At 56.0% G+C, this 26,626-nt stretch overlaps 8 protein-coding genes across 8 annotated transcripts; 6 read left to right on the plus strand and 2 right to left on the minus strand.

Annotated features, from left to right (window-relative positions):
• Window positions 1-7: 7 nt before the first annotated feature.
• Window positions 8-5,823, plus strand: B0H64DRAFT_404079 (uncharacterized protein). The gene is made up of 6 exons (XM_062804367.1): window positions 8-341; window positions 422-1,906; window positions 1,962-1,984; window positions 2,038-5,278; window positions 5,336-5,409; window positions 5,471-5,823. The coding sequence occupies exons 1-6, from the start codon at window positions 160-162 to the stop codon at window positions 5,632-5,634; spliced, it is 5,169 nt and encodes a 1,722-aa protein (XP_062656862.1). The 5' UTR covers window positions 8-159; the 3' UTR covers window positions 5,635-5,823.
• Window positions 5,824-7,522, plus strand: B0H64DRAFT_404080 (thioredoxin-like protein). The gene is made up of 5 exons (XM_062804368.1): window positions 5,824-6,376; window positions 6,431-6,499; window positions 6,574-6,604; window positions 6,666-6,956; window positions 7,254-7,522. Exons 1-5 carry the CDS (start codon window positions 6,302-6,304, stop codon window positions 7,514-7,516), a joined length of 729 nt encoding a protein of 242 aa, XP_062656863.1. The 5' UTR covers window positions 5,824-6,301; the 3' UTR covers window positions 7,517-7,522.
• Window positions 7,523-7,899: 377 nt separating this feature from the next.
• On the minus strand, window positions 7,900-8,931 carry B0H64DRAFT_404084 (histone-fold-containing protein). The gene is made up of 3 exons (XM_062804369.1): window positions 8,453-8,931; window positions 8,216-8,368; window positions 7,900-8,153 (listed from the first exon to the last, which is right to left on the minus strand). The coding sequence occupies exons 1-3, from the start codon at window positions 8,663-8,665 to the stop codon at window positions 8,109-8,111; spliced, it is 411 nt and encodes a 136-aa protein (XP_062656864.1). The 5' UTR covers window positions 8,666-8,931; the 3' UTR covers window positions 7,900-8,108.
• Window positions 8,932-10,050: 1,119 nt separating this feature from the next.
• On the plus strand, window positions 10,051-10,743 carry B0H64DRAFT_211070 (histone-fold-containing protein). The gene is made up of 3 exons (XM_062799430.1): window positions 10,051-10,276; window positions 10,335-10,472; window positions 10,551-10,743. Exons 1-3 carry the CDS (start codon window positions 10,267-10,269, stop codon window positions 10,712-10,714), a joined length of 312 nt encoding a protein of 103 aa, XP_062656865.1. The 5' UTR covers window positions 10,051-10,266; the 3' UTR covers window positions 10,715-10,743.
• A 2,994-nt stretch (window positions 10,744-13,737) lies between these two features.
• Window positions 13,738-14,903, plus strand: B0H64DRAFT_404089 (uncharacterized protein). The gene is made up of 3 exons (XM_062804370.1): window positions 13,738-13,928; window positions 13,998-14,170; window positions 14,258-14,903. Exons 1-3 carry the CDS (start codon window positions 13,747-13,749, stop codon window positions 14,428-14,430), a joined length of 528 nt encoding a protein of 175 aa, XP_062656866.1. The 5' UTR covers window positions 13,738-13,746; the 3' UTR covers window positions 14,431-14,903.
• Window positions 14,904-16,925: 2,022 nt separating this feature from the next.
• On the plus strand, window positions 16,926-18,891 carry B0H64DRAFT_211120 (general substrate transporter). The gene is made up of 3 exons (XM_062799431.1): window positions 16,926-17,192; window positions 17,261-18,008; window positions 18,064-18,891. Exons 1-3 carry the CDS (start codon window positions 17,032-17,034, stop codon window positions 18,772-18,774), a joined length of 1,620 nt encoding a protein of 539 aa, XP_062656867.1. The 5' UTR covers window positions 16,926-17,031; the 3' UTR covers window positions 18,775-18,891.
• A 1,985-nt stretch (window positions 18,892-20,876) lies between these two features.
• On the plus strand, window positions 20,877-22,581 carry B0H64DRAFT_444614 (amino acid permease/ SLC12A domain-containing protein; the record flags this gene model as incomplete). Its single annotated transcript, XM_062806796.1, has 2 exons — window positions 20,877-21,321; window positions 21,383-22,581. The coding sequence occupies 2 exons, from the start codon at window positions 20,877-20,879 to the stop codon at window positions 22,579-22,581; spliced, it is 1,644 nt and encodes a 547-aa protein (XP_062656868.1).
• A 118-nt stretch (window positions 22,582-22,699) lies between these two features.
• Window positions 22,700-25,966, minus strand: B0H64DRAFT_345795 (uncharacterized protein). Its single transcript, XM_062801321.1, has 3 exons — window positions 25,292-25,966; window positions 23,503-25,233; window positions 22,700-23,426 (listed from the first exon to the last, which is right to left on the minus strand). Exons 1-3 carry the CDS (start codon window positions 25,653-25,655, stop codon window positions 22,804-22,806), a joined length of 2,718 nt encoding a protein of 905 aa, XP_062656869.1. The 5' UTR covers window positions 25,656-25,966; the 3' UTR covers window positions 22,700-22,803.
• Between the last annotated feature and the right edge of the window lie 660 nt (window positions 25,967-26,626).

Below are 26,626 nucleotides of genomic sequence, written 5' to 3' on the forward strand. Positions count from 1 at the left end.
ACCAATCACCGACTTGAAGGCTGCGATTTCGAGAGAGAAGCCGTTTGTTGCCGCCGACTTCGACCTCGAAAACCTGCCTCAAAGTCGGCAATCTTTCTGTAACGACTGCCATACTGCAATGCGACATCACTAAGCCGATTCTCCTCCAGCTTGGCCAGCATGAATATCGCACAACCTGTGGCCTCCTCGCTGGAGAGCGTCGAGTTCACCTTTCTCTCGGCCGACGAGATCCGATCTATTTCTGTCAAGCGAATCGAGAATGATAGCACCTTTGACAACCTTCTCAATCCGGTACCTGGTGGTCTCTACGACCCCGCCCTTGGGTCATGGGGTGATGCTCTGTAAGGCCGCCACCAAACGCGCTCTCCTGGCTCGGGACGGGACGCAAACGGGAGAATGGGACTAACAACATTGTGTGCAGGTGCCGGACATGTAACCTGAACCAGGCCCAGTGCCCGGGGCATCCGGGCCACATCGAACTCCCGGTGCCCGTCTACCACCCGGTCTTCATGGACCAGGCCTACCGTCTCCTCCGAGCCCAGTGTGTTTACTGCCACCGATTCCGCCTGCCTCGCCACGAAATCCACAAGTACACCTGCATGTTTCGCCTGTTGCAGGTTGGCTTGATTCACGAGGCGCACATGATCGAGTCGTTTTCTGTCAGCGATCTTGGGGACCAACTCAGGAATCTCAGGTTATCCGACGTTCCGAACCCCGAACAGGATGAGGCGGAAGAGGAGGGAGGCAACCTGCATGACGGCACCATGCGCGCCAGGGAGACATATGTGCGCCAAGTCCTGCGGGACCACAGGCTCAAGGTCAACGTCGGCGACATCAGGAGAGGCAAACACGAAGGTGCGGCGGAATTGAGGCGGGCCCTCGTGAAAGAGTTCCTTGCCATTATGATCAGGGAAAAGCGGTGCAGAAGCTGCGACGGTATTTCACCCGTCTACCGCAAGGACCGCTGGGTTAAAATTTTCGAGCGCGACCTGAGCGAGAAGGAAACGGCGGCCATGGCGCAAGCCGGAAGGAAGCGGACGGACGCACTTGCCCTCGGCCGAAAGCCGAAGAAACACGATGATGCCAACCCTGATGAGGGCATCGCCGACGTTGACTCGGCATCCGAGGCGTCGTTCGGGGCGGGTGGCAGCGAGAGTGAGGGCGAGAGCGAAGGCGATGGCGAGGAGCTCGACGAAAACGGCGATGTAATCATGAAGGATGGGCCGGCCAAGGCACAACGAAAAAAGTCGAAGTCGGTCAGACCCGCGCAGCGGTACCTCAGCACTATGGAGGTCCACAAGCGCCTCGAGATGCTCTTCGAACAGGAGCAGGAGATTCTCTCGCTTCTGTATAACTCGAAGCCCCGGCCTAGAAGCTCTAAACCGCTCTCAGCCGACATGTTCTTTGTGTCGACACTTTTGGTTCCCCCCAATCGCTATCGCCCAGAGGCTCGTATGGGAGATTCGCAGATCTCTGAAGCCCAGCAAAATAGCCTTTACAAGCTGATCCTTAGGAGCGCTTCTCTAGTGGCACAGATCTCGCGAGAAATTAGCGGTCAAACTGGGGAGGTCGCTCAGGACGAGGGGAGGAGGACAAGGGATATGAGCTCTCTGTACCAGGCGTGGACAGAGCTGCAGGATGCTGTCAATTCGCTCATTGACCGGGACAAGAACCCGGTCCAGGGCGCCGCCGCCAAGCGAAATGAGGAAGGTATCAAGCAAAAGCTGGAGAAGAAGGAGGGCCTCTTCCGGAAGAACATGATGGGCAAGCGTGTCAACTTCGCTGCGAGGAGTGTCATCTCTCCGGACCCTAATATCGAGACCAACGAAATCGGCGTTCCCCCTGTTTTCGCTAGGAAACTCACATACCCTGAGCCAGTGACGAGCCACAATTTCAAAGACCTTCAGTAAGTCATCCCGGCGCGTCTTGTGGTGCTTCGGCACGCTAACAAAACCAACCAGACAAGCTGTTATTAACGGTGTTGGTAAGTCACATCGGACTGCCGTTTGGGGTCTGCGATGCTAACAACGAACTCAGACAAATGGCCCGGTGCTGCGGCGATCGAGAATGAGAACGGCCAGATTGTTAACCTGCGGGCAAAGTCCCTTGAGGACCGTGTCTCGCTCGCCAACCAACTTCTTGCCCCGACCGGGAACAACTTCAGTGGCCAGCGGAATAAGAAGGTACACCGTCATTTGACCAACGGTGATGTGGTCTTGATGAACCGACAACCGACGCTCCACAAGCCCTCCATCATGGGTCACAGAGTCCGCGTTCTTCCGGGAGAAAAGACCATTCGCATGCACTACGCCAACTGCAACACCTACAATGCCGATTTCGACGGAGACGAGATGAACATGCACTTTCCACAAAACGAGGTTGCGCGTGCCGAAGCACTTCAACTCGCTGATACGGATCACCAGTACATCTCGGGGACGGCCGGAAACCCCCTACGTGGTTTGATTCAGGACCATTTGTCCGTTTCGGTGGAGCTGTGCAACAAAGACGTATTCCTCGATCAAGGAGATTACCATCAGCTCGTCTACGCCGCCCTCCGGCCAGAGAGCGGACACATTACAGGCGAGAAGATTGAGCTCGTGCCTCCAGCGATCATCAAGCCGGCGCCCCGTTGGACGGGTAAGCAGGTTATCACAACGATCTTGAAGAACATCAGACCCGCCGACTGCGGTGATCTGTGGATGAATGGATCTGCCAAGCTCAAGAGCCGCAGTTGGGGCGAGGACTCCGAGGAGGGACAGGTGATGTTCCGCGACGGCGACTTCATCAGCGGCATCCTCGACAAATCCCAGCTGGGCCCAAGCGATGGTGGATTCATTCACGCGGTTCATGAAGTATACGGCCCATCGGTTGCAGGGAGGCTGCTCAGCAGCATAGGCCGGCTATTGACCCGATACTTGGCCATGGTCGCCTTCACTTGCGGTATGGACGATCTCCGTATGACCCCGCAGGGAGAGAAGAATCGCAAGGAAACGCTCAAAGCCGCGGCACATATTGGTCTCGAGGTAGCAGCCAAGTACGTTTCGCTCGAGGAACAGAAGCCGGCTAAGGACGATTCTCTGCTCTTGGAGCGTCTCGAGGAAGTGCACAGAGACGACAAGAAACAGGAAGGTCTCGAGTTGCTTACCAGTCAGGGATGCGCCGGCCTCTCGACCGAACTTACCAAGCTGTGCCTGCCTGCCGGTCTCGAGAAGCAGTTCCCGAAGAACCACATGCAGTCTATGACGACCTCCGGTGCCAAGGGCAGTCCCGTCAACGCCAACCTTATCTCGTGCAACCTGGGCCAGCAAGTCCTGGAAGGTCGCCGCGTCCCTGTCATGGTGAGCGGCAAGACCCTACCAAGCTTCAAACCCTACGACACCGATGTGAGGGCGGGTGGTTACATCGTCAACCGCTTCTTGACGGGCATCCGCCCGCAGGAGTACTACTTCCATCACATGGCCGGTCGCGAAGGTCTGATTGATACGGCCGTCAAGACATCCCGCTCCGGTTACCTCCAGAGGTGTTTGATCAAGGGCATGGAGGGTTTGAGGGTCTCGTACGACTCGTCGGTCCGAGATTCGGATGGCACTGTTGTGCAGTTCCTCTTTGGTGAGGACGGCATCGACATTGCGAAACAAAAGTATCTCAACGATTTCGAGTTTGTCCTCCGCAACCTCGAGTCGCAGTTGCCGCAGATCAGGTACCACGAGCCCGGCACCCAGGCTCTGTTCGAACACAGGGATGAAGTCATGAAGCGGATGAAGAGCGCCATCCGATCCAGCAGCACCCGCAACGCACTCGACCCGGTATCATCGGAGCTTGACCCCACCGCGTTTGCATTTGCCACGTCGGAGAAGTTCTACAGCAAGTTGATGGATTACGTCAAGACGAACAAGGATGGGCTAATCAAGGAGAAGAAGGGGTCAGACAACCAGCAGGGCCAAATCGCTCGCAAGACTGCCGAGAAGATCCTGGCGGCCAAGTACATCCGGTCACTGGTGGAGCCTGGCGAGGCGGTCGGTATTGTGGCCGGCCAGTCTGTCGGAGAGCCGTCCACGCAGATGACACTGAACACGTTCCATTTGGCAGGTCACTCGGCCAAGAACGTGACGTTGGGTATTCCGCGTCTCCGCGAAATCTTGATGACGGCTTCCTCCAGGATCTCGACGCCATCCATGACCCTCGTGCTCAACGAGGAGCTCTCGGAACTGGACGGGGAGCAGTTCGCCAAGTCCATCAGCGTCCTCCCGCTTGCGCACGTCACTAAAGAGGCGGTCGTCCGCGAGCGCGTCGGCCGCGGGATCGGATACGCGCTGGCCAAGTCGTTCGAGATCCGGCTGCGCTTCTTCGAGGCGGACGAGTACGCCGATATGTATGCTATCGACATCCCTGACGTACTCAACACGGTTGAGCGCAAGTTCATCCCGCTGCTCTCCTTACTCACCAGGAAGGAGATCAAGAAGAAGCAAAAGTCGAAGAGCGCAGCCACGCCCGAGGTCGGCGTCAAGTCCGGTGTTGTGGAGACGGCGCCCCCCGCTTCGGAACGGGTGACAACCGCAGATGATGAGGACGATGATGACGAAGGTGGTGACGACGCCACGAGCGCCAAGCAGAGGGCCAACCGGTCCGAGGCGGTCTCGTACGGCCCGAACGACGACGAGGACGACGAGATCCAGAACCAACTCCAACGGGAGACGGACGACGCCGAGGAGGGTGAGGAGAGGCTCGACTTCGTCGACGAGGCGTACGGCGGCAGCCCCGAGCCCGAGGACGAGCTTGGCGACAAGACGGACGAGGAGCGGTCGCGGTCGCGTGAGGCGCGCGTCAAGAACAAGAACGAGCACGTGGCACGGTTCCGCTGCGACGAGGTGGGCGGCGAATGGGTCGAGTTCACGCTCGAGTTCGACGCGTCCATCCCCAAGATCCTCATGCTCAGCCTGGTGCAGGAGGCCATCAAGAAGTCGGTCATCCAGCAGATCCACCGCATCGGCAATGCAACGTTTGAGCCCAAGAAGAAGAAGGACGAGTCCACGGGCGAGGAGCGCATGGTCGAGATGCTCGTGCATACCGACGGTGCCAACCTGCGCGCCATGCAGCAGTATGGTGACTACATCAACCCTAACAGGATATCAACCAACGATATCGCGCAAGTGCTCGAGGTGTACGGTGTCGAGGCGTGCCGGAGCAACATCGTTGCGGAGCTCAGCGGCGTTTTCGCCGGTCACGGTATCGCGGTCGATCCCCGCCATCTGAACCTCATTGCCGACTACATGACCAGGTGAGTGTTTCCCATATTCCGCTTCTCGCAATGCTCATAGCTAACTGTCACGTGCAGGAACGGCGGCTTCTCAGCCTTCAACCGCATCGGCCTGACGGGCAACGTCAGCCCCTTTACCAAGATGAGCTACGGTAAGCCTGGGATTCGTTCCTCCCGGACGTTATTATGTAACAATGCTAACGCTCTACATAGAAACCACGGTCGGCTTCCTCAAAGATGCGGTCCTCGACGGCGACTGGGACAGCCTTGCCACGCCTTCCAGCAGACTGGTCGTTGGCAAGCTCGGCACGGTCGGCACGGGCTCGTTTGATGTTCTCACCAAGTTGCCGACAGAACACAGCATTGCTGCGTTTTAGGTGGTTCTTGGGGGCGGGAGGAAGGTGTGAGAGGCTGAGAAGCACAGGTGTGATAGATAAATATTTGGTGGGGAAAGAGTAGTGGCGTAGGCACGGAGGCAGCTGTGTGTTGAAGCATGTACGGCTACGATATGATATGTACGGGGCAGTACGTTAGTGAATTCAGGATCCGACTCGTAGTATCCATCCATGACTTCCATGGTTATGCCAAGTAGATGTTCATGTACCCCACAAACCGGATGCGGGGTTAACATGCACCGCCGTCGACCCAGTCCCTCGGCTCGTTTCTTCGGTGTTTGGTTTGCAGGATAGATGCCGGCACGCACGAACACAGGTGCATCTCGGACAGTATCCCCCATTCGGCAGTGGTTTCTGTTGTTTTGTTGAGGTGTTGAGGGTGTTGAACTGTCATGTCCAACATCCCTGTCTCCCCAAGGGCGTACAGCGTTCGAGGTTCAAGTGCTTTACGGGTCGTGGACCGAGGTTGATTAGTTATCAAATCCATCTTCATCCCCAACCATCTTTGTTCCGTGGCATCGTTCACAACAACTTCCGCCGCCTACTTATACCGTCTGTACAATCACTATCTATGACGAAATCTGATCTATAATCACGTCGTCCACGCCTTTGTCATCTCTGCGAGACCCTACAAGTCGCCACCGCAACCATGGCCCCGCCCAAGATCACGCTTTACGTTGACACCGTCAGCCCGTTTGCCTACCTGGCGTATTACATTCTCCGGGTGTGTTTAAGCAGAACGTAAATAGGGAAGGCTTGAATCTGACAGCAAGGACAGCACAATGAGGTCTTCAAGGGGTGTGATATCACCTACGTGCCCATCTTCCTCGGCGGTTTGATGCACAAGGTGCGTGTTTCTTGTCTCCTGGGCGATTCATGGCTCAATTTGAACTTGGAAACTAATCACTTTCCGTCCTGCAGTGCGGCAACACCGCGCCCATCAAGATCAAGAGTATGTCTTGTTCCACCTTGCCACCCCCCACAGAACAGCAAGGCACTAATGCAACACGCAGACAAGGACACATGGATCAACGTCGAACGCCTCCGCTGGGCGCGGAACTTCTCCGTGCCCATGACGACCGGCCTGCCGCCCGACTTTCCGGCGAACACGCTGCCCATCATGCGCGCGCTCTGCGGCCTCGCCGAGTCCGATGCCACCGACGGATCCGGCCAGCAGCCGCGCCTAATCAAGGCGCTCGACGCCTTCTACTCGCAGTACTGGGAGCACGCCGCCGCGACGCACAAGCCCGAGGTGCTGAAGGAGACGATGGTGGGCTTGTTTGGGGAGGCCGAGGCCGAGAAGAGTGAGTGCTCCTTTCCGTGGGCGGGTTTAGCCCGGGCTGGCTTGACGCCTGTTCCCGTGCCTGTCGCACGCCCTGCCTGTCACCGGTTTCCTCCTTGCCATCCCGTCTCAACACTTGCACGCTGCCGCATAATCACCTCCAGGCCGCATCCCATCCCATCCCATCCCAACCCATCCGAATTCCCTTCCCCTTCCAACCAAACCCCTCCCACCCACCCCCTCAACCTCACCCAACAGACTCCCCCCCCCAGCCCCAAGTCAACCCAACCAACCTGCTAACACACACACACACAAACAGTTCTCCAAGCATCCACCGCCCCCCCAGCCAAAACCGCCCTCGCGACCAACACCGACGCGGCCTTCGCGGCCGGCGCGTTCGGCCTGCCGTGGCTCTACTGCACCAACAGCGCGGGCGAGAGCGAAGGGTTCTTCGGCGTGGACCACCTGGGCCAGGTGGCGCAGTTTCTAGGGCTGGAGAGGCCTGTTGGGCCGGTTGGGAATGGGAAGGAAGGGGAGGGGGAGGGGGATGGGAGTGGAAAGGGGTGGAGGGCGCTGCTTTAACTTTTGGGTATGGAGGGTGGGAGGGAGGGAGGGAACTTGGTGGTGGTGTGGTTGGGTGGGCTGGTTAGGGTTCGGTGTGTCTCGGTGTGCGTTGGTGGCGCGGAGGTTTATCAGTGACTCATTCGACCGGGTTGGAAAGAGTTCGGTGATTGTTCAGCGTCGGAGTGTCGGCCGGGGATAGTTGATCATGAACACATGGTACCAACCAAGCCTGGCTTGTGGGGGTCGCTTCGTGAAGTGTGCTTGTCCCGGGTCCACCCACATCCTCGTTGCCACCAGGGTTCGCGGTCGCGATCATGTTTTGGTCTCGCGCGTCAGGCGCGTCGCGGGTTTATTTACCCTGACAGGGCCACCATGTCACAGACAAGGAAATGAAAATCGAGTGCAGCGCAAATTATCGTGATCATGAAGTCAACGCGAATATTCGCAGCAGTCCGTTTGCCGCCGTGTAATGTACAGCCCCAGAGTAAAACCCATCGCAAAACGCCAGTTCCTTGTCCCATGAATGAGCCCCTTCATCCAGCTCGCGTCCCAAATGAAAAAGTCATGACCTGCGAAACCCCCAAACTAGCAAAGACTCAAGCAAACATGCTTAGTTGCGCTCGCCACGGAGGCGGCGGGCAAGCTGGATGTCCTTCTGCAACGGTTGTTAGCATGTGATGCATGGCAAGGTGTGTTGTCTGCTGTGTTGCGACTTACCGACTGGATGGTGACACGCTTGGCGTGGATGGCGCACAGGTTGGTGTCCTCGAAGAGGGAGACGAGGTAAGACTCGACGGACTCCTGGAGGGCGCCGATGGCGGAGCTCTGGAAGCGGAGGTCGGACTTGAAGTCCTGGGCGATTTCACGGACCTGCATTGCGACGCGTTAGTGTGTTGTCAAATGATGCGCGACTGCCAAGTCGCGTCGCCGCGACCGACCAGGATGGGAACGTACCAGGCGCTGGAAGGGGAGCTTGCGGATGAGGAGCTCAGTCGACTTCTGGTAGCGACGAATCTCACGGAGAGCGACGGTACCGGGCTTGTAACGGTGGGGCTTCTTGACACCGCCGGTGGAGGGGGCGGACTTGCGGGCAGCCTTGGAGGCGAGCTGCTTGCGGGGAGCCTTGCCACCAGTGGACTTGCGAGCGGTCTGCTTAGTGCGGGCCATTGTGATGAATGATTAAATGTATGACGGGATGTTTGGCGTTGAGATGGTGATGGTGGTTGACAAATGATGGGGTTGACGATTGGATGTGGAGTTGTGTGTGAGTTGAAAGGGAAAAGAATGTAGTGGGGGGTACGAGTTCTTAAGTAGGCGGGCGGTGTTGCGTGCAGCCGGCAGGCTGATTAACAAATAAGTGGGCCTATTTCCCTGATTGTGCCTTCGTTTTTTTGCGAATGCGCGTTGTCAGGAACCGGGGTTTGTTGCAAAGAATAATGGGTCATCTTTTTCCAGGAGAAATGCGCTTGGTTTGGCGGGAAATCTGACAAGTCCCAAAAACCAGTCTCAATTTCTATTGGTCCAAAAACTTAACTTCATGCGGCATGGAACATGTGTGCCACACAAGAGATCGGCTGCCACCAACCGCAGGCGGGGACCATTCCTCGATTCGAGATCCGCACCTTGTGAGGCTGGAAGGCGATGCCGTGCGAACGTCCCAGTTAGCCACGGTTTGGAATGTGATGCAATACACAGGACAGGAAGCGCGGGTTGGCATTTCGGTTACACTAAGTTTCGAGCGGAGATATCGAGCTGGCAACCTAAACTATGGCAATAGACATCACTCAAAGTGTGCATACACGGAGAAAAGCCCGCTTAATGACGCGGGCAGCGCACAGAGAGGCAAGCTCCTATGAAGCTGACTCGAAGGTGGCGATGTTTCTCACCAAGAATATGCAATGAGCAAACCTGGGCATCTACCGCCACTGAAAGACACAGCACACAACATGAACACGGGAGATCAGAGAGCAGCACTCGAACTTGAAAGCAGGGTAGATGTCCCGGGCGTCTATGTACAGTATCCGGGGGGCAAGGCGAGAAGCTGAAACCACCGGCACCGAGATCTACTATCCCCGTATCGCCTGGGAGGGCAGGGCCAGGACGGCGTCTTCCGGGGAGGAGGCTATCCACATGAGTACGTACTCAACTACCGTGTCAAGAGCACCGAGCGGCCGGGATGTGACTGTGCCGGGCGTCGAGATGGAAAGGGAGAGGGCAGGGTGGGATAGGTATTCTGGTATCCGAATCCCGGGGAACAGGTGACATGAAGGCGGCGGGTGTCTGAGAGGAGGCCGCCATGGGACCCGGGCAGGTGTGGGCAGCCGGAGACACGCCATGACTATTCTCGTGACCAAGTAACGAACCCGTCCCAACGGCAATTTCTTCCTCCAAGAAATAATACTACTCCATATTCTGACCACTCATAAATCGGCACGCGTTGAAAAAGCACAGATTGATTTCGAGGTGGGGGCTTGCCGCGATCAAAGACTGCCCCACAAAGCTCACCCCTCCCCTGTACTCCAGAAACGCGTTCCAAATCAGCGCAGGGGGGTCAGAAAAAATAGAGCCAAGCAAATCAGACTGATCTGATTGCAGGGCGGCTGCAGGTGCCGCCGTTGGCACTGCCGCATTTAAAGCCAGCTTCTCTTCCCCACGTTTACCTCAAACCTTCCCCCATCCTTCGCGCTCACAACCTCGATCCAACAAACGCTGCACATCTTCAGCCTCACTTTCCCACCACACTTTTTACCCAACAACCATCCATCAACATGACTGGACGTAAGTCATGACTGATACATCTACACCTCGTCGTCACACCATACTGACTCTCACCCAGGCGGAAAGGGCGGCAAGGGCCTCGGCAAGGGCGGTGCCAAGCGTCACCGCAAGATTCTTCGTGACAACATCCAGGGTATCACCAAGCCCGCTATCCGCCGTCTGGCGCGTCGTGGCGGTGTCAAGCGTATCTCAGCCAGTATGTTCCACCCCCCCACTGCTCTTGTGCAGCAGCAACCTTTTGCCCCTCAACGCGTTCTGACGCGTCCCGTTACAGTGATCTACGAGGAGACCCGCGGCGTCCTCAAGTCCTTCCTCGAGGGTGTCATCCGTGACGCCGTCACCTACACCGAGCACGCCAAGCGCAAGACGGTCACGTCGCTCGACGTCGTCTACGCCCTCAAGCGGCAAGGCCGCACCCTCTACGGTTTCGGTGGCTAAACGGGCCGCCGCCGTGGCGACGACTCTTGATGACATTTCAGCGCGCTTTTCACACTTTTTACTCTCCATCGGTTATGGTTGGGCTGCGATGAGTTTTATGGGCAACTGGGTTTATTTCACTTTCGGTCTGTCTGGGTTCTGTGTACCATACGGGGGCGGTCAACAATGGGTGTTTTACACGGGTGGACATACCAAGGCATAATCGATGCGATCTCCTGCTTGCCGCGGAGCGCATTCTTGATCAAAACTCTGGCTGCTTGCTGTGCTCGTGAACTGTGACGCGTCGCCGTGTGTTTACATCTGAGTTGTGGATCACGCGTGTCAGGTGGGCGTGTCGCTTTGTGTGGGCCGTCCCAGCTGGGCTATGGGTTCCCCAAGCCCGTCCCCATACTCTTGAACTTCCGCTGAGTCTAATCACTCGCCTCCGTTGTGACTCGGATCTCTGTTTTGCTTCCGCAAACTTGAGGTTGCTGCCTAGCTTCAAGTGCCCAGCCTTGCACTCGCGCTTGAGTCTCAGTATCTCGAGCCGGCTGTGTGACAACGCAACCCGGCCTGCGCAGTGTGCACTGATTCAAGGCGGACTCGAGCCTGTCCATCGCTCCTTTGGTGGCAACGAGACAGTTCCGTCGAGTTGATACGTATGTAGCGGCGTCGGCATGGTCCAATTTGTGGGTGACCGAGTCACCTCATAACACGGGCAAGGTGTTGCAACCGTTTCATGGCAGGGCTTAATGAGAAGGCAAACCTCTTCTGGCCAGAACCACTTTCATCTCGGGCTATGTATGTCTAGCTGAGTTGTGTAGGACTCAAAGTGACTGTTCCGGTGTCATGGTGGCTCTATACCTAGTACTAGTTGTGTTTGTTTTATTCAGCTTCAGGTTGTTACATTTAGTCGGAAGTCAACCACCTGCTGTTGTCGAGACACATTGGGTAACCAAACTTAATTCCAAAAAGTATCTTCGATGTAATCGAGTCATTATTCGGTACCCCCAGCGCGTGTCTCGCGTTTTGTTGTCTACATCTAAGATATCATGTTGGATTCCAATTATACGGGGTTGTTAGGTTTTGGGTCTCGACACATGAAACATGCGCAGACTTTTGTATCCCAGATCATCATGCCCACTTCTGGCTCTTACCTGGTGCAATGAACCACTCGAGTAGACTATGGCAGGACGTTGTCATTCTTCGAGGTACAGATGAAAAGGAACGAAGAATAGGGACGGTACGCGTGTAAGACTTCCGACATAGGTATCTAAACACGAGCGACCCGCGTGACTGGGAACAAGTTTATGATAAACAGCAAGTAGCCGAGCAAACCAGAAAACTCCAGTAATCAACCCATCTCGAGCGGTAGACATCTTATCAGTATCACGATTTTCGTATTTGATTATATCTGATAATTAAGTTACTTTTTTATTATTGATTTCCTTCTACACTCTTAAATATCCTAATACAACCACTCCCTCCCAAAACCATTCGTCCTTTATCACAGGTTCAAATCAACTCTTGATGACTGTTTGTTTCCACCGCGGGTTGTTTAAACAACTGTATTCGACACGCTCAAATTCAACTTACCTACTGCACCAAGTTTGATTCAGCCAAACCACCGTTGACTATTGGAACCAACCATTACTTTGTTTATCACCCATGATGTCCATCCTGTGTAAAAAGTCTATTGGTGGGTATCACAATTATGCACTGTCATGGGTTTTGTATGTTTGTGTGTTTGCTTCCTGGCTCGATGTGGAAATGGGGAGAGGTTGAAATATTCATCGTCACTAACAACCTAGACATAATTGTTGAAAAGAGAACACCACCAAACTGTTTGCAGCCCGGATTTGCAGCAGCGACATTGCAACAAGCATCATAACGCAGGATTATCATGGGCTCGAACGACGAGTTAAAAGGAAAATTCTGTGACCAACATAACTCGAGTTGATATCCGAGGTTACTTAACCTCTATGTGGTTTAAGCAACAAGAAATACAAAATAACAATGTTCGCTTGAATCACTTGAATCATCCCGATTTAGCACACAACCAGAGACAAACAATGAGAGGTCAACTGGTGGCATCGAAAATATGGATGACCGGACTTCACAAGCCTATGCACCGCTCGAGCTTTCTCAACGTGAAGACCAGAAGCACGAAATACACACCCGGACCGATTCTTCGGGAGAATGATAACCTGCATGCTTGCAAGGGCGTTTATACTTGAGCTCCCTTGTCCCTGTACATCACGTCCATCGACTCGCCATGAGCCAAGCCGCGGCCACAGCCGAGGAGAGAAAGAAGGACGTAAGGGAGGAGGAGGGTGTTCTCTAACCAGAACCAACTCATAGAGGTACCGTAGCATACCCAGGAGACAACCAACCATCACTCTGTTGCTAGTTCGTCAACAACAAGGCAGCACAGCAAGACAGCTAATATCGTTGACAACCTAACTAGACGGGTTGTCAACCTGAGTAACTACGGCGCTTTGTCTAAGCCCTGGACCCTCAGTCTTAATTCCACCCACCTAGCCCCCTACCTCAACGCCAACAGATGAGAATAAGTAAGCCCTAGACCCAAACGAATACCTTCGCCCAACAGTAATCATAATGCATCCGGGGGCTTCAGGACATCGGGCATACATGCACATCGACGACACCGACTCTATACCCAGTGTCGTGCCAGAGTTCAAGGCGGGTGTCTAAACAGGGCCGACGGAATGACAAGCCCGAGGGAGATGGCCGCCGAACTCGCATTGACTCTTCAGCCTTCGGACAACAAAACTAGTGCTCTGAATGCGGACTCGTGTTGCCAAAATCCCATGACATCACCCGCAGCCACCGAGAGAATACGAGGGACAGAGCTTTGTGGCTGCAGGTCTTGGCCGATATCGCGCTTAACCGAGACAAAGCTGGAGTGGCATGATTGGAGTACCAGCAAACACACCGTCACGCTCGAAGCTTGGTGGCTCGACTGGGCTGAACAAGCCGCTCCCCGCAGTGACATCGACTGGCTCGCTCGCTTCCGGTGGTACCAATCGTTGATGTCCATGTCAGGGCAAGACATTGAGCTCAATTTTATATTTATTCATGGCCTTCTCCCCACCCCGTGTCTCACCTGGCGTTGTCTCACCGTTTTGCTAACCCGGACAACACGGAAAACACCATTAGACAAGATGGCTCTGAGATACTCGTCGCTCGTTATGGTGGCTCTTGCCACCCTCATGTCAGTGGACTTACACAGAGACACCCTGACTGCCATGGATTGCAGCTGACTTTGACGATCACAAAATAGGCAACCGGCCATGGGCTCACCTGCCTGCCCAGCCCGATCCTCAACAACGCCAGCCCCATCTGGCCCCTCGACACTGCCAGCCTCATGCACGTACCGGCCGCAGGCAACGACATACACCAATGACGGATGCGACTTTACCTGCCCGCCACAGTCGGCGTGGTGCATTGCGGACGGTAAGCAGCGCACTCTACCCCCTTCCAACACATCCAACGCATGACTTCGAGAACGCGTGAGCGAGCGCATGACTGACGACTTACCAGCCTACGTGGTGCTGCCGTGCGGATGCGACAGGGCGGCCGTTCGCCCAACCACCGTCAGCCGCTGCCCTACGGCGAGCGGCAACTGCTTCCAGTGCTCGACCGGCTGGGGTATTGCAACCATTACCGACTCCAACTGCCCACCATCTGCGACTGCGACCCCGACTGCGGCTTAGGGGCTGGCTGCTCGCAGAGGTTCTTGCGGGATGTAATGGGCCGGGGCGGGAGCTGATGCCCGTGGCTGGTGGGGGTATTGGGGGCAAGGGCCGTTTTTATATTTGTCCCAGGGGGAACCCAGTGATGTTGGTTTTGATGGGAGGAGTCGGGGCATCTGATATGCACAGAGGCGTACCGTTGTTTGCCCAACCCTGACAGGACAAACTGCGTGAACTCGAGTCCTCTTTCCGTTTATTTGCCAGACCATTCAGAATGAACAGAATTGGCGGCGGGAAAGCAAGGCCAAGCAGCCGTTGGTGAACCCTTTCTGCTAGCCTTGATACTAGGAAGTAGCAGTGAAGACGTGCTTCTGCTCGGATTAGCCAGGCACGTATGACGAGAGCGCCTGACAATATAGACGCGCCTCTTTCGCGTGAACAGGCTGCCCAGGACTGTCGGACGGTGCCGAATCCAAGGATGTGCGGTTTGTCATGATGTGCCTGTTGCGCTTGCGGGATCACTCGATCGCGATCAACGAGCAGGTCCCCTGACGCCAAACCCCAGTGGGTTCATCACCACTCGACACAGCCTTGGAAACGACAGAGTAGCGGCGAGTGAATAAAAGCACGGCGGTGTCGGTTTCAAGTTTCGTTGGGTTTACGGAAAAGACAACACGCAGGAGCCTTTCGATCGTCAATTTGGGCGACTCAGTTTCTGCCACTGGGCAGGAAGTTCCAGGTCGGACGAGGCCGGAAGGTGGGAGGCGGAGGAAACTCTTACCCCGCCAAAGAAAGAAAGAAAGAGAAAGGAGAATAAAAAAGATAAGAGAAAAAGGGGGAAAAAGAGAATCAAAAACAAGACCAAAGAGAAAGAAAGAAAGAAAGAGCTCCGGGCAGGAGGTGGCCCTTAAATGCGTGAATAATTCGGGGTGATTTAATGAGAAACGCGTGCTGGAGCGCGCGCTGGTCGCGTTGGCAGGGGTAAGGCGATTCATGTGGACCAAGGAGCGATTGGCTGATGGTGCCTGGGATTTCCTTTTCAGGAAAGACAGGGGACTGCGATTTCCTCCAGTTGGCGCGTTCCTGCCTCTGTTTGTCTGATCAATTCTCCTCCCTTCCTCTGGAGTTTGACCATCTCGCTGTTTCCCTGTGCAGGCAACGGCTTCGCAGCAAGCACGACTCGAACCCGCAAGATTAAGCGGTTTCTCTTCAATGTATCCGCACTCGCCACACTTCCGGGAGGCTGCATACTGCCCTGGTGAGCCGCCCAGGAACATGAGGTACCCGCTGCTGTGCATCCAGTGATGTTTCACAGCTGGAGCCGTCGCGTGTTTGACACTCGGGCTTTGAACGACGAGGATAATGCTCAGGGAGCGTCAACAAAAAAAACCTGGATCGTCACAACGCCACTCGAACCATTCTGTCGGTCGCCTCGGCCCGCGAAACATTCGAACAAGTGTTCGATGGAGCCTCACGTTTTCAAAGCCTGCGAGCCGTTTATCCGATCAACAAGTTCGAACGAGATCTGAAGGAGCAGGGTGCCGGGTTTCTTGGGCTGTGCTTGGCTATACATCGGGCGGTGGCGTTGAATCTTGGACACGACGCTGCTTAACCCCGAGCCAACACCGTCTGCCGGTCGGTTGATGAGGGTCGGACAAACACTATTTCCATCGAAAACAGGCCAATGAGACTTGGCACGCCCGGCACGCCGGGCTCATTCCGGTGTCATCTACCGGCGAAGTGGGACAAGGGGCTCGACTTCACATCATCGGGTGGGATGTCTCGATTTGGATGACGAACTCGGGGTTGCGGGAAACGCTAGAGGCCCCGTGTGTGGGATGCGCGATTTGAGGGGAGAAAACACTCGGGGCCCCGGATACCGACCACGTCGTTTCCCCGGAGGCGTTTGACCTGGAGTATCTTGCTATTCGCGCGACCACGTTGCGGGCTGCTTGCGAATGAATACAGAGGGGGAACATGCCATGCACGATGCATGCGAACGACAGGGTTCCGGGTTGTCTACCTATGTTTGGAAACTCCGCTGTGGTCCCACCGCGACGGAGCCGCAAAGGGTCTCCGCCAGTTCCGATGGGAACGGCCCGATAACGTCACTCCACTAGCCCTGTTGATGACGTTGGGTAACGACCTTGAGATCCACGTCTTTACGGATCCTTCCGGTGTCAAGCTGCAACTGCCGTGATGCGCAGATCCAGGGTCGATGGTTTGACGATGGAGGCTCTTGAGAAAGTCAGGGTCCGGCGCAGTCAAGTGGAAGGTGCAACCATGAATTCGGAACCTCCACTTTCGGCAGGACCGGTCTCCAGCGTCCCCAGCGCTCCTGCTCGCTGCCCCTTCGACTCCATGGGGCCCCTCGTCTCTTCGCGCTTTCCCTCTCCATGGAGCCCGCATTGTCCAGCTGATCAAAATTCAGGATTTTTATCAGACGAGGGCCGCCGTCATGGACCCTCTCCTTTCTTCTCCACCGCTTCGAATTTAATATCGCGCGAGTCCCAACTTTCATCGTTTCTGTCTGGGTCGTCTTGCCACGCCGCCATCTTATGAAGGAGCCCCTTTCTGTCCGTTGACTCGTCACCAAACCCTTTCGGCCACTGATTCGACAATATGGCGTTCTCACGCTTCCAGAAAGCGTCGGCTGAGCATGGCCCCGCCAGAGCTGAGAGCCCATCGGCGGCAGCCATCGCTGCAGAGCAGAAGATTACGGCTATTGCCATCTTCCTCGGTGCGGTCGCCAGTATTGGTGGCTTCATGTTTGGTTATGTCAGGTAAGCAACCTAGCTGCTCTGCCCTTGCTGGCACCAGTCCGTGATCTCAGCGCTTACACAGACCCCAGCGGTCAGATCTCGGGTTTCTTCGACATGGAGGACTACGGCAGTCGCTTCGGAGTACACAACCCCGACACGGGGAGGTATGACTTCAGCGCTGCTCGCCAGGGCGCCATCGTCGGTCTCCTTCCTGCCGGCTGTCTCTTCGGTTCCCTGATCGCCGGAAACATTGCCGACTCTCTCGGCCGCCGCATGGCGATTTCGGTGTCGGCCCTCTTCTGTTCTGTCGGCAACATCATCGAGATCTCGTCCGAGACTTCGTGGGCTCAGTTTGCGGTCGGTCGTCTCGTCACCGGCCTCGGTATCGGCTCCCTCTCGGTGGCTGTCCCCATGTACCAATCCGAGTCGAGCCCTGCTATCCTTAGAGGCGTCCTCATCTCTACCTATCAGCTTTTTATCACTTTGGGTATCTGGACTGCAGAGATGATCAACTACGGTACCCACAACATGTCGGGTTCGTCGTCGTGGCGAATCCCGAACGGTCTGTCGTTCCTGTGGTCCCTGATCCTCGGCGGCGGCATTCTCCTTCTGCCCGAATCCCCTCGCTATGCGTATCGTAAGGGCCGCGAAGAAGAGGCCCGCCGCACCATCGCGCGCCTTGCTGGTCTTGACACCGATGCTCCGTCTGTCAATCAGCAGATCGATGACATTCGTGCCAAGCTGGATGAGGAGAAAGCCGGCGCGACCACCAGCTGGTATGAGATCTTTACGGGTCCTCGCATGCTGTACCGTACATTGTTGGGTATCACGCTTCAGGTGAGTTTCCCGCGAGTTGCCCCCTTAGTTTGGCAGGCCCCTAACTGTTTGGCAGGCTGGACAACAACTCACGGGTGCCAACTTTTTTTTCTACTACGGAACCACCATCTTCAGGGCCACGGGCCTTAGCGACAGCTACGTGACTCAGATCATTCTGGGGTCCGTCAACGTTTTCTGCACCTTTGGCGGTCTCTATGTGGTCAAGAAGTGCGGTCGGAGAAACGCGCTCATGGCCGGCGCACTTTGGATGATGGTGTGCTTCCTGGTTTATTCGTTCGTCGGCCACTTCAAGCTCGACCCGGTGAACCCCGCGAACACTCCGGCTGCCGGAAACGTTCTCATCGTCTTCTCGTGCCTGTTCATCGTTGCTTTTGCCACGACTTGGGGTCCTCTCGTCTGGGCCGTCGTCGCCGAGCTCTACCCTGCCAAATATCGCGCGCCAGCCATGGCGCTGGCCACTGCGAGCAACTGGTTGTGGAACTTTTTGATGAGCTTCTTCACGCGCTTCATCACGGACGCCATCGATTATCTCTACGGATTGGTGTTTGCGGGCTGCTGCGCGGTCCTTGTGCTCGTCGTGTTCTTCTTCCTTATTGAGAGCAAGGACAGGAGCCTGGAGGAGATCGACACCATGTACCTACTACACGTCAACCCGATCAGCAGCAGCAAGTGGGACGATAAGCACGTGCCGGGGAGCACTGATACAAGTGGCCGCCAATCACGGCAACAGTCATCTCACGACGGGGAGCACGTCGAGACACCTTAAAGGAGCGCAGTCTGGGAAGCGGTATATTGAAATAGAAGGCCTGGCGTCATGGAGCTCATTTGGTGGAGCATATACAAGTCTTGTGGTCTTGGGCCTGGAGCATCTGTGGGTTTAAAAGGTGTTGCTCGGGCACATCAACTGGGGCTTGTGGTATTATTAGTTGGCTTTTGGGATTGAGGCATTCACAGCACGGTCTGTCTATTTGATGCCGGTTATTCTGGGCAGTGAGTCTGTATGATACCAATAGCTACAGTCGGAGGGTTAGTTCGCTATGCAGTAAGCAGCCCAGGAGGCAATCGATGCTATCCACGACACGACAACTTTCCTAACAATTTTTACTTTGGTACTGTCGCCCGATCACGTCTTCCGCGGACAAAGGAAGAAAGAAAAACCTGCTTTCGTTGCGCTGACCTGACGTTGCCACCCTCGCCGAGGAATCCCTGCCACGGTGGGTTCTGGGCTCAACTCGGCAACACTGCGGTGTCACCGTTCGGCCTGCAGCGATCGACGGTGGGCCCGGCAGAACAGTCGAATAGGCCAAAGAGAGAAATCTCCGAGGCCAGCCAACCCTCATAGGGTTGTATTCGGCCTTAACTAGTGAGGCAAATGCCGGGCCGGGCGAGTCTTTTTTTATTTTATTTTTTCACTATGGAAGAAAATTGGGTGCATTGGTCTAGTCTCTCATCGTCCTCATCTGGCGCCTTGGCTGAGCACACGGTCTGATGGAGTGACTGGCCTGCCCGACCAACTCTGACTCTGACTCAATTGAGTTATTGGGACCAGATAGGCTACGATTGTGGTGTTTAGGTAGGGCATGCTGGGTTATGCTATCTATTATGAGGGAGTTTGCTATCCATCATGAGGGAGCTTGTGGGTTCTGCCCACTTCTTGAATTTGAATGGGTTGTGACGAACGGTGGGTTTTGACCAGGTTTTGGTCAGGAGATAAGAGGTTTGTGAGTTTATTACGAAGTACCTACGAGCCTACATACGGCAAGGTGTTCGGCTCCGGCCGGTGGGGCGACGGGATTCACTTTTTTTTCTGGGCGGTGCTCCGTTCGGTGGCGGTTTTGGCTACCTCCTCACGAGTTTCTTCAGCGTGCTGTGCTCTGCTGGGTTCAGCTGGTCGGCGTTCGGGGCTTCTAGGTTGTTGTTAGTTGGGGGCGGGTGGATGGGGTTTGGAAAATTTGAGATGGGTTTTTTTATTTTTTGCCTGCCTGCCTGCCTGCCTGCCATCGGCGGTTTGGTACGTTGCATGGGCTGGTGTAGATGATATGGCTGGTATGTATAGATAAGTTCCGGTGGTGCTGGTTTGGCTGATGAAGGGCTGGTTTGTTTGTTTATACACGGCGTGAAGTCAGCTTCGTGCCCCTGAATTGCTTCCTGTTCGTCTTGTCTATCCTTGTTGCGTCCGAAGTGGCCCATCCGTCCAAACCGCGAAGTATCCATATCCCGGCAGCCTCCATCCACTCCCGATCCACTCCCGGGTTTCGACACCGAGGACAAACTTTGTTCAACCTGACAGGGTTGTGCCTACCCGCGCTTTTTATCGGTTTTCCGTTTGCCGGAAGTTGCTGCCGGGTGTTGGATAGTAGGAGTTGACTCTGCATTGTTGTGGTTGTGTTGGATTCGAGTTGGTCTGGGAGTCACTCACACACTTACTCACACATCAGTCATTAGCTTTACTGCACAGTATTGCTGTTATCGAGAGAGTCTCTGGTCGGGTACTCCGAAAGATTGGGAGCTCGAAGTGTTGGGTTGGAGGAGACGGCGTATCCACACCATCGAATTTTTCTCGAGTTCTGACTCCCTCCTCAGGGGGGCTCTGTGACTTTTTGGTTTTGTCTCGGCGGTATTCTCAGACCTGTTCCACTGTTTCCCCGTCTTGTACGGCTTTCTGGTTCCCCTCTGGTTTGGACTAGGCGGCTCCTGTTGGCTATCGTTGCGCGGTATCAGATCGCGTCGCGGTTGAGACGCGCCGGACCGACCCCCCTTTACGCACGCACTCATCATACGTTGGCCTCACCATAATCCCACCACATACGCCTTCCACGCCTCACCAAAGCCGGGACGAAAGCGCTCAACGAGCGCCAAACCAGGCCGATGAAGGCCAACGGGACCCCGGTGGACTTCTCATCCTCCGGGGAGGACATCGGCGTCGTCGGGGGCACGACCCGTATCTTTTCTGTCACGGGCGAGAAGGGCAAGGAGATGGGCGGCAAGGAGAAGGGTAACAGCAGCGATGCCGACTCGGCACAGCAGGGGGAACTCCAGCGTCAGCTATCCGGGAGGCACCTCAACTTCATCGCCATCGGTGGTACCATCGGCACCGGTTTCTTCCTGGGTACCGGCACGGCGCTGGTCAAGGCTGGGCCGGCGGGGTGCTTGATCTCATATATCTTTGTCGGGTCGGTCTTATGGTCGGTGATGGTTTGCTTGGGGGAGATGGCCACCTATATCCCGACCGCTGGGGCTTTTTCCTCGTATGCCACGCGGTTCGTTGACCCAAGTTTGGGTTTTGCGGTAGGGTGGTTATACTGGTTTGGTTGTGAGTTCATCTCTTTCCTCGGGTTGGACCTAGCACGTGAAGGCTAACACTCTCGAAACAGGGGCCATCACTTACGCTCTATCCCTCGTCGCCGCCGGCCTCATCATCCAGTACTGGAAACACGACGTCAACATCGGCATCCTGATCGCCGTGTTCTGGGTCGTCTTCACCCTCATAAACTACCTCCCTGTTGGCATCTATGGCGAACTCGAGATGTGGTTGTCGAGTCTCAAGGTCATCACCATCGCCGGCTTCATCATCTTCGGCATCTGCATTGCCGCCGGCGCCGGCCAGGAGGGTGTGCTAGGCTTCAAATTCTGGAGCGACCCGGGCGCCTTCAACGAATACCTCGTGACGGGCGGGGTGGGCCAGTTCGTCGGGTTCTGGGCCGTCCTGATCCAAGCCTCCGTCTCGTACCAGGGGGCGGAGCTGGTCGGCGTCGGCGCGGGCGAGGCGCGCGATCCACGGAAGACGGTCCCGCAGGCGATCCGCGTCACGTACTGGGGCATCATGTTCCTGTTCGTGGCCACCATGCTGCTGATCACCATGGTGGTGCCGTCGTCGGACCCCAACCTGCTCAACGACTCGTCCAACGCGTCGGCGTCGCCCCTCGTCATCGCCGCCCAGCGCGCCGGCGTCAAGGTCCTCCCGGACATCATCAACGCCGTGCTCCTGACGGCGGTGCTCTCGGCGGCCAACTCCAACGTCTACTCGGGCAGCCGCGTGCTGCTGGCGCTGGCCGAGGAGGGCCAGGCGCCGGCCATCTTCAAGAAGACGAACCGGCACGGCATCCCCGTCATGGCGGTGGCGGGCACGGCGTCGCTGGGGCTGCTGGGGTTCCTCAACCTGTCGTCCGACGGCGGCAAGGTCTTCAACTGGCTGCTCAACATCAGCGGCGTGGCCGGGCTGACGACCTGGGCGAGCACCTGCCTGTCGCACCTGGCCTTCATGCGCGCGCTCAAGGCCCAGGGGATCCCGCGCTCCGACCTGCCCTACGTGTCGCGCTTCCAGCCCTACACGGCCATCTACGGCCTGTTCTTCAACGTCCTGATCACCCTGACGCAGGGCTTCACCGTCTTCATCAACTGGAACGTGAGCGACTTCTTTGCCGCCTACATCAGCCTGATTTTGTTTGTGGTGCTGTGGGCTGGCCACAAGCTGTGGCACCGCCAGCCGAGCGTCAACCCGGCCACGGCTGATCTCGTCCGTGGGAGGTATGACTTGAACGAGGAGCGGTCGGCTGCGGATGGCGGAGTATGAGAATGAATGGGACAGTGTCCTCGCGGGTACACGACGTACGAGAGCGGGCGAGGAGGTCGAGGCAATGGTTTGAGGATACGGCCTCGGTGTAAAAACATGACGGTGCCGGCGAGCAGAATCCCCAAAAAGTGTATGATATTACGGCATGCATGATAGCGATAGTACCCCTTATCTGTTTTAATCCATCGTTGCTTACTAGATGACACCGCTTTGCTCGCCCGCTCAGAGGATCATGTTCCAGCTGACCTTCTTGCCCCTCATCATGGTCAACACACCAACGGGTAGGAACTGCTTGTCGACAAGGCTCAGGCCGCCGAAGTCCTCCTGCAGTTCTTCGGCGTAGAGTTGTAGGAACCACTTCTTCTCCGGATCAAGTCGGACCCTGTTGCGCAGGGACACCCACAGCCCGCTCTCGACCTCCCTACTCATCGCGATTTCCTCCGTCGCCGGGATGCTGATGAACTTTTCGAAAGTCCTCGAGAAATCGCCGCTCATCCGTTCGCGGAACCGGGTGAACTCATCGAACGAATAGAAGGTCGATATACCCGACTCCGGAATGGCTCCCCTCTTGAGGGACTCCCCGTCTGGATAGATGTTACGGAGTCGGCGGCGCAGACTCGCATCGCTGCACGACTCGAAATTTTTCTTCGCCTTTAGATACTTCTCCCGTTCCGCCTTGAAGTACTTCTCAATTATCTCCTCGGGCGTCTCGTCGATGTTGTTGCGGACCAGGAACAAGCCCACGAAGGGGTTTCGGAGACCTAGGCCGCCCAGCTGCTCCGGCATATGGACGAAGGAGTCCGGCAGGTTTGAAACCCCGAAGCGAGTCTGGATCATGTGTTTGACTAGTGGGAGTTGGTATATTAGTGGAATGTACATGCCGAGGCTGTGGGGTGAATGAAGGCCGGATCGGCAACTTACCGTGTTCGACTACGCTCCCCTCCTTACCATCCGAGCCTGGAAATAGCCGACGCAGCATGGTTTGGTACGTGTTCAGGATTTCATCCACGTGCTCCCGGCCGAAGCAGTGGGCCGGCTCGCCAAAGGTGTGGCTGAAGAAGCGGCCGATGCAGCTGTTCCATGTCTGGACCCACGACAGCACGCTCTTGCACTCGGCGAGCTGCTTCTTCAGTTGGTCGACATGCGCCATGACGAGCTTCTGGTCAATAACCCATTTCCCAGTTTCCGGGTCAAGGCACAGGAAGCCAATCTTGACCGGGCCAGCCGGCAACATATTGGCAACGACGTCGTCTCGCTTGGAAACCCCGGGAAGGTAGACAGACCCGGTCTTGGCCTTGTTGAAGTCGAGCCCGAACACTTTGGCAAAGGACTGCATACAAGCCCAGGCCTGCGCGCTTCTCTCGGGCTCACCGACGAACCAGATATCATCGTGCAATCGGTACAGTAGGATGCCGGTGTTACGGTTGACAGCGAGGTCCATGAAGAACAGCACTAGCTCTCCGGTGAACTTCTCCGAGGCGTGCGCCATGGGAACACCCCTCTTGCGGATGCGGGGTCCGAGCTGCGGGCGGTCATCGGAGGCCGCGTCCAAGTTCAAGGGGGACTCGAGATACTTTTTGAAGAAGTCGATCCAATCCTGGCCAAAGCCGATGTAGCGCATGACGGCAAAGATGGTGCTGTGCGGGAGACCTGTGGCATACCATTGCAGATCGGTCTGGACCAGGGCGACGCCGTGTCCAGGTCCTGCCCGCGTTTCGTACGTGACATCTCGGAGCCGGTGGACAATCAGCTCGGCGGTGAGGTGGCGCAAGAGCTGCTGCTTGATGCCGGACCGTTTCTCTGGCGAGGAAGTCCCGTCCCCATACTCGTCATCGACGCTGTAGTCGCAATCATCGTTGTAATGATTACCGCCGTCGAAAAGCGAAGTCTCGGTGTCGGGCAGCTGTGCGAGGAAGAACTTTTCGAAGTAGGCGGACTTGCGTTTCGACTCGACGGAGCCGCTAATGTGATAGTCATAGTAGAACCGGCGCCTCTCTATATCGCGGGCGGATGGTGCCTTGTGGCCAGCGAGGTCTCGTGAGCACACGCTTTCCATGAAACCTTTCAGCGCTGGTTTCAGAATATTGCACAACCTGACGCCGATGTGTTGGACGAAAATCATTTGCAAGATGTCATCGTCGGCCCACACCCGATACTTGCCGTTCAAGCCGCGGCGCGGCATGACACGAATGCCATCTTCCCCGGTATCCCAGTGCCACTGCTTCAGGTCAGAGAAGCGCATGTTCAAGACGTCGGCAATCTCGGACTTGGCGACATTGCTCTCGAGGAAGTCGCGCAGGATTGCCTGCTTCTCGTCACTAAGGATGTCCTCGGTCAGGAGGCCCTTGATACAGCTGGTGAGAGAATCCCGGGTGAAGGGGGTAGCCTCGGACATGAGGCTGCTGGTCTCGTCGGCAATCTCCTTGCGTAGCTTCTCCAGCTCCTTTCGGCTGCTTTCGTCTGGGAACAGGCGGTCGAGGAAGCTGCGGATCTCAGTCTCGTCCGTCTCGAGCGGCTCGAAGACAACTCGTTCGAACTTGTCAACGAGCTGGCTCAGCCGCTGGCGTTGGCGTTCAACTAGCTCAAACGAGTCGCCGTCCGGATCGTCGGCCGAGGCCGGCAGTGGCTCGACAATTGGTTGGTCCATCCACTCTAGAGGGGCATGTCAGAATAGGGCCTAGGACATGCGACGGGCATAGAGGCAGCTTACCAGTCAAAAGGCGCGAGTACAGGTGAGCCATGTCCAGCTTGCGACTCTGGACATCGAGCTTGGCACGAAGCTGGTGGCTGTAGCTGTCTAGCTTGGACATGGGAATAGAGTCATCGTAGTGGGACTGGTCCAGCCAGCGCTGGATGTTATCAAGGCTGTCGTCTCTCGAGGCGAACGGGCAGATCGCTTTCACGGCCTTGAGAAGGCAGGCGAGACGGTCGCGGTAATCAACAGCGGCATCAGCTTCAGCAAGAAAGCTACGCTTGCGATCCTCGTAAGTCTTGTGGCGGGACTCTAGCTCGCGGATCTTGCTGAGGGTGATGCTCTGCAGCGTCTTTGAGAGGACAGATTTGGGAGTCGCCATGGCGGAAGCTGGATCACGATTCTTGATGGGGTCACCGCGAAAAGAACTCGGATGATGGGTATAAAGAAAAACGGTGTGAGATCCAAGAAACGACGAATGTTGAGACGGCGTCGACTTTATCTTCAACTTTTACCGTGTCGCGAGCGCTCGAGACCCTGGTTCAGCTCCAGGCAGATTGACCACGGGGTCCCGCCTTGGACACGACGATCATACTGGAGAATATGCATGATCTCTGGCTCGCGCAGGGCAGCAATGGCAGCAATGCCTGAAGAAACGTCTTGATGCCTGTTTTTTATGCCGTTGGCTGCACGTCGAGAGTTTGTTTGGCGTTGTGCCAAGCATCTGGGGAAGGCAGCAGCCGGTGGGGCTGCGAACGACCGGCAGATTCCCCACTTTTACTTTTTATTTACTTTCTCTTTTGGGCAGGCGCGGGTCGAGCGCTCTTCGAGCCTGCGCAGCCTCGCAGCTTACCAGAAGAGTGATGATTCTCCCTCCGTCTGTTAGGGCTGGCTTGCTTTTTTACGACGTAATCTTGCCTAAGCTGTTTTATTTGCACTGTTTTATTGAGCCGGGCGGAGAGCAAAAACAAACCACAGATGAAAGCCAGAGATTACACCTTATGTAAGCGGTGAGGAGCTGGACAAAGAGGGGAGCACAGACCAGGTGGGGCATCGAAGTGTCAGCATCAGTGGCATAACAAATGCCCCGCTCCGGCAACCCCACCACGGAAGCTCCGAAAGCGGCTCCTAGTCACTGTCAGTCATCACCATCCCAAGAGCCCATCTCCAATCCTCCAAAGGCCCGGGAATGGAGTTTGGTCGGAAATGCCCAAAAGCTCTCTAGAAGGGTCTTTAATAGATATTAGTCTAGCTGACGAGATCTGACCCATTGCGTTTTAGCTACGGAAAGTGGTAGATACTGGGCTGGGCCGTGGTTGGGTCGAGTACAGATTCGGGTGGTATGAAATCTCG

Source organism: Chaetomium fimeti, assembly GCF_033439085.1.
Source record: "Chaetomium fimeti strain CBS 168.71 chromosome Unknown B0H64scaffold_6, whole genome shotgun sequence".
NCBI lineage: Eukaryota > Fungi > Ascomycota > Sordariomycetes > Sordariales > Chaetomiaceae > Chaetomium > Chaetomium fimeti.